The following is a 10,412-nucleotide window of genomic DNA, read 5'->3' as shown; positions in this document are numbered from 1 at the left end:
GCTTTTTCCTATTTTTTTTTTCATTCACAAAAAAAAAATCAAGTCTTTTTTGGCTAACCAATTCACTGCTGTTAAAGTCCACTTTAACAAATCTATCATCTTACATTTAAATCAAGTAAGTTTGATTAACTGGCTCAACCACCCTTAAAACAGACAAATTTTACAAAATAACACTAAGTATCAATTTCATATTCACTCAAAAAAAAAATATCTATAAATCTGTACCAATTTGCATCAGTACCATAAATTAACCCTCTTTATAAACACGTGATAAAAGTTTATCGGTTTAAGCCTTTAATTAATGCAATAATGAGCGGCTTTTTAAAATTTCGTGGGAACCTTGATTACCAAAGAAGAAATAATTTGACATGAAACTATTTTTTAGTGGTCAACAATTGCATGTTGTGCTGCCTCGGAACTTTATTGTTATAGATAGTGATAGAAATATATTGAAAAATACTATCAACCGTTAAAATTAATTATTTAATATAAATATATATTAATTAATTTTAATAGTTTTTTTTTTTTTACTGAACATAACACAAAGAAAAAAGACCTAAGAAAAAGAGTAGTACTCTTTTCTAATAATAATGTCTAAATTATTAGGAGGCAGTAACCATTCTAGATACACTTGCTTGTTTAAAACAGCAGTCTTAGCCATTAAATCAGCCGCTTTGTTTGCTGTTCGCTGGATGAGTACTAAAGTAGCTGTCCAATTGCGCTGGAGCATCTCTTTGATTTTGTCAAGCAGACCAGAGTCATTTCTAATCATGCTGGTTGTGCCTCACGAAACAAGAAGAAACGCATCAAGATTATCAGTTTCACATATGACCTCTTTGCACTTGTAATCCCAAGCCATAACAAGCCCTCTCCAAATAGCATGAAGCTCACAACAGAAAACACTAGAAAGAGGTATACTAGCAGAACAACCTTTTATCCAGATTCCCATGCTGTCTCTAATAATACATCTAGAGCCAGCTAATTGCTCATTTTCAAAAACGCTTGCATCGCAGTTCACTTTACAGACATTCATTGGAGGTGGTTCCCATTTATATTTCAAAGAAGAAGGAATAATATGTTTTTGGTTGATAACAACATTAGAGAAATCTCGAGCAGCATGTTTAACTAAGTGAACAATTTTCTCCTTACTCCATGGATCATCTTGGTGGAAGATGTCATTGTTCCTATCCCTCCAAATCCACCAAAAAGCCGCTGCAAAGAGAAACTCATTTTTGTTGAGGTTAGAATGAATCCAAGACACAAATTCCAAACTAAAATCCTCAGCGGTCATTCCCAAATTTAAGCTAATCCAAATCTGACGAGCTTTTTGGCAAGTCCTAAAGCAGTGGTTAATATCCTCTAGAGCAAGATAATATCTCTGACAAAAATTAGAAGTAGAAATACCTCTTTGAAACCGGTAACTAGCTGTGGAAACTCCGTTGTTGAGGCAAAGCCAAAGCAGACACTTTATCTTCTCCGGTATTCTCAAGCGCCAAAGCCAAAGCCAATTTTCATTATCATTCCAGCCAAATTTCTTCTTCAGTAGCCATTTATACCCGCTTTTAGTCGAGTAGGTGAGAGTATTTGAGTTTGTCCAAAACTAACCTGTTTTATCTCCTGCCTGCTTGATAGGATCAAAGAGCATCAAATCAAGTTTAACTTCTTCCGAAATCATTGTGCAAAGAATATCCCACCGCCAATGCCCATGGTGCCAGACATCTTCTAACTTCAAGTGAGAATCAGAAATGTGCACAAAAGGAACCAAATGAGCTAGCGTTCTACATGGTCGCCAAGCATGATACTAAAAGGATTGAGACATCCTACTTGTACACCAATCAAAACCATCACGAAGCTTTTCTATTGTCTTATAAATCGCTCGCCAAGTGCTTGAAACATTATTAGAAAATTTGGGTGAAAAGCAAGAACTCGCAGATAAATATTTTGCCAACATAATTCTTATTCAAAGCTTATCTTTATTATGCAATAATTGCCAAACAAACTTTCCGAGTAAAGCAAAATTTACACATTGAGTATCTCTAATTCCCAATCCTCCATATTTTCTTGAAGTGACAACTTTGCTCCACTTGACCAAATTTAAGCAACGCTCCCCCACCTTTCCCTTCCACAAGAATTGTCTAAGCACAGAATCAATCTTTTGACAAACCGAAGTAGGAAAAAGAGTCACTTGCATCTGATAAATAGGAAGAGAAGAAGCAACAGATTTAATTAAGCAAAGTCTGCCTGCTCTGTTAAGGAGCCGACCTTTCCAACTAGCCAGCCTATTCTTGATATTCTCTAAAGAGTCCGAAAAAATAGATCTAGCAGCTCGAGAATGATTAAGGTTCACCCCAAGTATTTGCCTAGGTCACTAGTAAAAGGAATATGAGAAATACCAGACAACATTTCCTTCCATCTATTAGAGATATTTCTAGAACAAATAGCTTTAGATTTTTCAATGTTAACCTTCATACCTGAAGCCTTACTGAACAACTCCAAGGTGTGCACAACATTCTGAACTTGACTTTTCTTCGCTTTACAAAAAAGGAGGAGGTCATCTGCAAACATTAAGTGAGAAACTCTAGGTCCCCCTCTAGAAACATCCACACCATCCTAAATACCCTCGTCAACTTGTTTGGAAATGAAACACGCCAATCTCTCCATGCACAAAACAAATAAATACGGAGAAATTGAATCTCCTTGCCTGCCCTCTGCGAGGTTGGAAGCTGTCCAATCTATTCCCATTCCAAAGGATGGAAAGATTTGAGGCCTGAACACAATTCATTACAAGCCGAATAATTAGAGAAGGAAAGTCAAAAGATTGAAGAGTGTGCTCAAGAAAATTCCAATCAACTCTATCATAAGCCTTTTCTAAATCAATCTTAAAAGCCATAGCTCCTTTTCTAGACTTTGTCCGCTTAAGAAAGTGAAGAACTTCTTGGGCGACAATAATATTATCAGGTGCTCCTCTACTATGAATAAACCCTCTCTGAGTTGGGCTAACAATCTCATTCAAAAATGGTGGTAATCTATTAATCAGCACTTTAGTCACTAGCTTAATACATGATTATAAAAATGAAGGATGAAAATAAGCGATATTGGTATCTGTTTCTTCATTTTATTTTTTTAACGTACTTATAACAATGGATGTTAGATATAAATCTAATTGAAAAAAATTATATAAGGTTCACAAATTAATTAAACAGTCAAAGACTACTAATAATATTGTAGAGTTAGAAGATTTGGCAAAACAAAGAGATCATAGATACAAGAAAATTGGAATGGAGGTTGTGACATTCGGCCAGCTAAAAAGGCGAATGTTCCTTCAAAATTCACAAGCACAAGCATTGTTCAATTAATGATTCACATTGTTTGAAGATCGCAAATTCGGTAAGCTTTTTTTTTTTTTTCCCGCAATTCTTTTACATTATAATTTTGAGATGTTGAAAACAATAATAATAATTAAGAAGGGTCACTTTACATGAATAATAATAACTCGTGTCTGAATTTTTCGCATCAAATTTGGAAGGGTTGCCGAGGCTTCAGATTTAATGGCATTGGTTCTGTTTGTAGAAGGTTTGATTTACTCAATTCAATTAGGTTAAATGTTGAGAAATCAGAAAACTGAGATGTGAAAATTTGTTGGTTGCTATAAACTACTAGTTCGTTTAGCTACCGATCTATAATTTCATCTTAGACTTGTTAGGTTTTAGTATCTTAGACTTTTTAGGTTTTTAGTAAATGATGATAGCATCTGGAATTTCAAATTGTGCGATGTCTCTTCAATTTTGTGCTTTATATGCTTATTTCTGTTGTCTTATAGAATAGGATAGAAATTAGAAATTACTCACCAGACAGCATAAGAATGATGAGTTAATAGAACTTTGAATTTTTCATTTTAGGCATATCAAAGAGTGTAAAATGATATGGTATTTCTGAAGCTTCACTTTTTTCCTTTTCTTCTTCTAGAAATTAATAAGCATGAATCCGCCCACGATAGACTTCAAGGTGGATCTCAATTCAGAGAGGGTTGAAGAAGAGAAAATGGAAGGGGGTTCTATGCTTTATTGTGATCTTTGTGATACAGAAGTAGTTTACAAGTTGGCGCAAATGTTGCTTCCAGGGCTAGCAACTTCCTGTGTTGATAGCACAGCTGGGAGCTTCAAGACTCCTGGTTCAGTGGCTGTTGATTTGAGAAAGGAAATGATAATCTATATTACGCAGAGAAGCGAAACGTTTGTCGCTGAGTCTATTGTCTTGGATGGTGGTCCTAATGGTGAAGAATCGGATCATCCTTTTGATATCATTTCTAACTTCGTTGATGACTTTGCTATTTCAAAGAGGAATTTATTTACCCGGGTTTCTGGATTGCTACTCACTGATATGAGAGAAGACAAGATTGATGACTTCATGCAGGAGATGGAACTGACTGGTTTTTGGCCACTGGAAAGAAGAGAAACGATTGCAGAGGCGATTCTAAAGAATGTTGACATCAAGAATGAATTTCATTGCGCCATGAAGTTCAGATCTGTAGATGATCTCGCTGTTCATGCTTACCATTGTAACTTCAGACCTCTATTCTGTGAAAACGAGGGATGCAATGCAAGGTTAATTGCAAAACATTTGGAAAAGCATGACTCAATTTGTCCTTTCAAGATAATTCCATGTGAGCAGAAGTGTTCAGATAGCATTATGAGGCGTGCAATGGACAGACACTGTATCACTGTTTGTCCGATGAAGCTTGTAGATTGTCCATTTCATTCGTTAGGTTGTCGATCTGCTATAGCACAATGTGTGATCGAAAAGCACTGCGCAGATGATGTTCGTTCTCACTTGTGGCACTTGCTTAAAGGCATGTACAAGCAAGCATCTGGGGAAGATCTTCAAAGACGGGTACAGCAAATTATACAGGTCAGTTTAGCTAAAGCATTCACTAGGAGAACTCATTAGATAAAGTTTTGTTATATTCAATGTTCAAACATATGGTTTCTTGTTTTAGGCATCACCAGGCAGCAGGTTAGCAGAGGCCCGGGATGTGAGATCTCTAAACTTTGTTGTCAAGGATATTGAAGCTAAGCTAGGGCCGTTTGAGTTGGGTTCTGTGAAGAAAAATAGCACAGAGACTCTCGCCAAAAACAACGGTGGGAAAAATGTTGCCACCAATGCAATCTATTAGAGATATTTCTAGAACAAATAGCTTTAGATTTTTCAATGTTAACCTTCATACCTGAAGCTTTACAGAACAACTCCAAGGTGTGCACAACATTCTGAACTTGACTTTTCTTCGCTTTACAAAAAAGGAGGAGGTCATCTGCAAACATTAAGTGAGAAACTCTAGGTCCCCCTCTAGAAACATCCACACCATCCTAAATACCCTCGTCAACTTGTTTGGAAATGAAACACGCCAATCTCTCCATGCACAAAACAAATAAATACGGAGAAATTGAATCTCCTTGCCTGCCCTCTGCGAGGTTGGAAGCTGTCCAATCTATTCCCATTCCAAAGGATGGAAAGATTTGAGGCCTGAACACAATTCATTACAAGCCGAATAATTAGAGAAGGAAAGTCAAAAGATTGAAGAGTGTGCTCAAGAAAATTCCAATCAACTCTATCATAAGCCTTTTCTAAATCAATCTTAAAAGCCATAGCTCCTTTTCTAGACTTTGTCCGCTTAAGAAAGTGAAGAACTTCTTGGGCGACAATAATATTATCAGGTGCTCCTCTACTATGAATAAACCCTCTCTGAGTTGGGCTAACAATCTCATTCAAAAATGGTGGTAATCTATTAATCAGCACTTTAGTCACTAGCTTAATACATGATTATAAAAATGAAGGATGAAAATAAGCGATATTGGTATCTGTTTCTTCATTTTATTTTTTTAACGTACTTATAACAATGGATGTTAGATATAAATCTAATTGAAAAAAATTATATAAGGTTCACAAATTAATTAAACAGTCAAAGACTACTAATAATATTGTAGAGTTAGAAGATTTGGCAAAACAAAGAGATCATAGATACAAGAAAATTGGAATGGAGGTTGTGACATTCGGCCAGCTAAAAAGGCGAATGTTCCTTCAAAATTCACAAGCACAAGCATTGTTCAATTAATGATTCACATTGTTTGAAGATCGCAAATTCGGTAAGCTTTTTTTTTTTTTTCCCTTAATTCTTTTACATTATAATTTTGAGATGTTGAAAACAATAATAATAATTAAGAAGGGTCACTTTACATGAATAATAATAACTCGTGTCTGAATTTTTCGCATCAAATTTGGAAGGGTTGCCGAGGCTTCAGATTTAATGGCATTGGTTCTGTTTGTAGAAGGTTTGATTTACTCAATTCAATTAGGTTAAATGTTGAGAAATCAGAAAACTGAGATGTGAAAATTTGTTGGTTGCTATAAACTACTAGTTCGTTTAGCTACCGATCTATAATTTCATCTTAGACTTGTTAGGTTTTAGTATCTTAGACTTTTTAGGTTTTTAGTAAATGATGATAGCATCTGGAATTTCAAATTGTGCGATGTCTCTTCAATTTTGTGCTTTATATGCTTATTTCTGTTGTCTTATAGAATAGGATAGAAATTAGAAATTACTCACCAGACAGCATAAGAATGATGAGTTAATAGAACTTTGAATTTTTCATTTTAGGCATATCAAAGAGTGTAAAATGATATGGTATTTCTGAAGCTTCACTTTTTTCCTTTTCTTCTTCTAGAAATTAATAAGCATGAATCCGCCCACGATAGACTTCAAGGTGGATCTCAATTCAGAGAGGGTTGAAGAAGAGAAAATGGAAGGGGGTTCTATGCTTTATTGTGATCTTTGTGATACAGAAGTAGTTTACAAGTTGGCGCAAATGTTGCTTCCAGGGCTAGCAACTTCCTGTGTTGATAGCACAGCTGGGAGCTTCAAGACTCCTGGTTCAGTGGCTGTTGATTTGAGAAAGGAAATGATAATCTATATTACGCAGAGAAGCGAAACGTTTGTCGCTGAGTCTATTGTCTTGGATGGTGGTCCTAATGGTGAAGAATCGGATCATCCTTTTGATATCATTTCTAACTTCGTTGATGACTTTGCTATTTCAAAGAGGAATTTATTTACCCGGGTTTCTGGATTGCTACTCACTGATATGAGAGAAGACAAGATTGATGACTTCATGCAGGAGATGGAACTGACTGGTTTTTGGCCACTGGAAAGAAGAGAAACGATTGCAGAGGCGATTCTAAAGAATGTTGACATCAAGAATGAATTTCATTGCGCCATGAAGTTCAGATCTGTAGATGATCTCGCTGTTCATGCTTACCATTGTAACTTCAGACCTCTATTCTGTGAAAACGAGGGATGCAATGCAAGGTTAATTGCAAAACATTTGGAAAAGCATGACTCAATTTGTCCTTTCAAGATAATTCCATGTGAGCAGAAGTGTTCAGATAGCATTATGAGGCGTGCAATGGACAGACACTGTATCACTGTTTGTCCGATGAAGCTTGTAGATTGTCCATTTCATTCGTTAGGTTGTCGATCTGCTATAGCACAATGTGTGATCGAAAAGCACTGCGCAGATGATGTTCGTTCTCACTTGTGGCACTTGCTTAAAGGCATGTACAAGCAAGCATCTGGGGAAGATCTTCAAAGACGGGTACAGCAAATTATACAGGTCAGTTTAGCTAAAGCATTCACTAGGAGAACTCATTAGATAAAGTTTTGTTATATTCAATGTTCAAACATATGGTTTCTTGTTTTAGGCATCACCAGGCAGCAGGTTAGCAGAGGCCCGGGATGTGAGATCTCTAAACTTTGTTGTCAAGGATATTGAAGCTAAGCTAGGGCCGTTTGAGTTGGGTTCTGTGAAGAAAAATAGCACAGAGACTCTCGCCAAAAACAACGGTGGGAAAAATGTTGCCACCAATGCAAATGGCAGTGAAGAAAGCACAAAGACTCCAGATTTGGTAAATTCATCACATAAAGCTGAAGTCAGTGCTGAGAAGAAAAATAGTGCAGAGACTGTCGCTAATAACAACATTGGGGGAAATAGTGTTGCCAATGCAAACGGCAGTGGAGAGAGCACAAAGGCTCTGGATATGGTAAATTCATCAAATAAAGCTGAACGGAGTCTTGAGAAGAAAAATAGCGCAGAGACTGTCGCCGAAAACGACGATGGGAGAAGTAGTGTTACCAATACAAATGGCAGTGAAGAGAGCACAAATGCTCGACATATGGTAAATTTATATACAACTGAAGTGAGTGCTGAGAAAAAAGATAGCTTAGATATTACAACCTATGAGAAGGGCAGTGAAGAGAGCACAGAGGCTTTAGATATGGTAGATTTACTAGATAACGTTGAAGCGCATGGTATCATCCATATGGATAGTTCAGAGAATACTGAGAACAAAGATGGCGAACATAGTCACATTGAAAGCAGGAAGAGCAACGAGAGGGAAACGATTCACATTGAAAGCAAGAGCAACGAAGTTGATAAACAGAATCCAATTATGGCTAGTTTATCAAATGAAGATGAAACTAGCCTTATGAACATGGACGGTGTGCAGATGTACATCAAAACCAAAGATGGTGAAGGTAATGGTGAACATAAATTCAAGGGCAATGAAGAGAGCACCCAGACAAATATGAAAAATTTATCAGACAAAGGAGAAATTAGTGCCGCAAATGAGGACAGTGCAGAGAATAGCACTGTAAATAAACATATTGAATCTAATAGCTTTGAAGATGAAGATAATGAACAAAGGATACAGAATCCAAAAATGGAAACTAACGGTAATGCACAGCACAATGTTAACAACAAAGATATCGACAATGAAGATTTAGAAGAAAAACTACAACTTCAAGCTTCAAAAGTGCAACATTTATCAGATAAAGCTCATGTCATGGATGATAAAGGATATGCTATGGAGAGTGATGTCAGTGAAAGGCAGATATACAACCAATCAAGTTCATTAGACTAGAATTCNNCGATCTTTTTATTTTTGAGCTATTTTTTCTTGCAGAATTAATATTCTCCAGTTGAGTATTGACCATTGTATCTTTTGCAGACATGCATCTGCCAATAATGTTGAATTGTTTCAAGGGGAAAAAAAAAAGAAGAAGAAAAACCATGGCTTCGTGTTGGAAAGATAATAATAGCCATATTAAACATTTTCGGTCTAAGCAATACTATTGGCAGAATAGTAACTTATTTACTATCAAATGTAGAATTTAACTTTATGTTAGAATGTTCTATCCTTTTTTCTAGTTTCATTAGAATTGATGGCAAACTCATTTTTCTTCACTAACTATTTAACTATATCTTAGACAACCTCCCAGGAAAATTGAACAGAGTTGAAATCGCTAAACATCGACGGACGATTAGTGTGACTTCTTCAGATTGGTTAGCGAGCTAAACCTAGTCCATGAGATTGGTGTCGTGCACTAAATCGTCTCTAAGATTCCAATTGCACCAATTAAGTCCTTGAGATTGACAAAAGTGTATCATATTAGTCCCTGACCCATTTTTAATTAACGTGATGACATGACTTGATGACGTGGACTATTAGTGACACGTGTCACTTCATAGTTTAGACACGTGTAATGGTAGGATAATATGGTGACCAATAACACGTGGCATGCTAATGTGGATGGTTATGCCACGTGTCACAATGCAATTTGGCTATGTATCCATTTGTGCCATGTGTCACAATAATATTCATTCACGTATCATCTATTGTGTCATCATTGTAGATGTACCAAATTAGTCCCTCATTTTGTATTAAGTGGCTCATTTTAGTCTCTGAAATTGAATATCGTGCACTAAACTAGTCCTTTTATCAATTTTTTCTCCTTTTTTTTTTCTTTCTATAAATTCAAAATTTAAAATACCTTTAAATTCATTAATTTCAATTCTATATTTTCACATGTTATTCAAATACAAGTGCTTATCTTTTATAAAATATTTTTCTCTTGCGGATATCCCTAACCGCCGTCTTGGAGTTGACGTGAAGGCATTTCAAGCAGTCTCACTACCATCTCCGACCTCTTTCAATACTTTTATAAAATATTTTTTCTCTTGCAGATACCTCTAACCGCCATCTTGAAGTTGATGTGAAGGCATTTCAAGCGTCTTCACTACCATTTTCGACCTCTTTCATCTAGACTGAAGAGGTCGGAGATGGTAGTAAGGACGTTTAAAATGCCTTCAGTCTAGCCCATTTACACACAACGAAAACGTGTATTTCATAAGAACAAAAAAATGTTTATTTTAATTATTAATTTCTTGTTAAAAACACATTTTTTTATGAAAAATGTGTCTAATCAATCATATAATTCTTTTTTTTATAATAACATACTTGTATATTACAAAATTTACCAATATTAAATTATTATAGAAAAAATTATATAATTAAAACTAAAATCT

General features: G+C 35.8%; 2 protein-coding genes across 3 annotated transcripts; both read left to right on the top strand.

Annotated features, from left to right (window-relative positions):
* Positions 3,170–5,173, top strand: LOC107647717. Its single transcript, XM_021105720.1, has 3 exons — positions 3,170–3,414; positions 3,960–4,908; positions 4,997–5,173. The coding sequence occupies exons 2-3, from the start codon at positions 3,979–3,981 to the stop codon at positions 5,171–5,173; spliced, it is 1,107 nt and encodes a 368-aa protein (XP_020961379.1). The 5' UTR covers positions 3,170–3,414; positions 3,960–3,978.
* On the top strand, positions 5,934–9,169 carry LOC107605540. Of its 2 annotated transcripts, none has more exons than XM_016307444.2 (3): positions 5,934–6,140; positions 6,720–7,661; positions 7,750–9,169. In XM_016307444.2, exons 2-3 carry the CDS (start codon positions 6,732–6,734, stop codon positions 8,965–8,967), a joined length of 2,148 nt encoding a protein of 715 aa, XP_016162930.1. In that variant the 5' UTR covers positions 5,934–6,140; positions 6,720–6,731; the 3' UTR covers positions 8,968–9,169. The 2 variants fall into 2 exon arrangements, with proteins under 2 accessions (XP_016162930.1, XP_020960927.1); XM_021105268.1 differs by lacking the exon at positions 5,934–6,140 and adding an exon at positions 6,225–6,326.

This window comes from Arachis ipaensis, chromosome B06 (assembly GCF_000816755.2).
Source record: "Arachis ipaensis cultivar K30076 chromosome B06, Araip1.1, whole genome shotgun sequence".
NCBI lineage: Eukaryota > Viridiplantae > Streptophyta > Magnoliopsida > Fabales > Fabaceae > Arachis > Arachis ipaensis.
Note: the sequence above shows the minus strand (reverse complement) of the source record. Positions and strands in the feature narration are given on the sequence as shown.

Bases quoted from the DNA above. Each gene is read 5' to 3' on its own strand.
- LOC107605540 (XM_016307444.2), top strand. From the start codon at position 6,732: ATGAATCCGCCCACGATAGACTTCAAGGTGGATCTCAATTCAGAGAGG. The intron at 7,662-7,749 runs GTCAGTTTAGCT...TTCTTGTTTTAG, and splicing joins GGGTACAGCAAATTATACAG to GCATCACCAGGCAGCAGGTT.
- LOC107647717 (XM_021105720.1), top strand. From the start codon at position 3,979: ATGAATCCGCCCACGATAGACTTCAAGGTGGATCTCAATTCAGAGAGG. The intron at 4,909-4,996 runs GTCAGTTTAGCT...TTCTTGTTTTAG, and splicing joins GGGTACAGCAAATTATACAG to GCATCACCAGGCAGCAGGTT.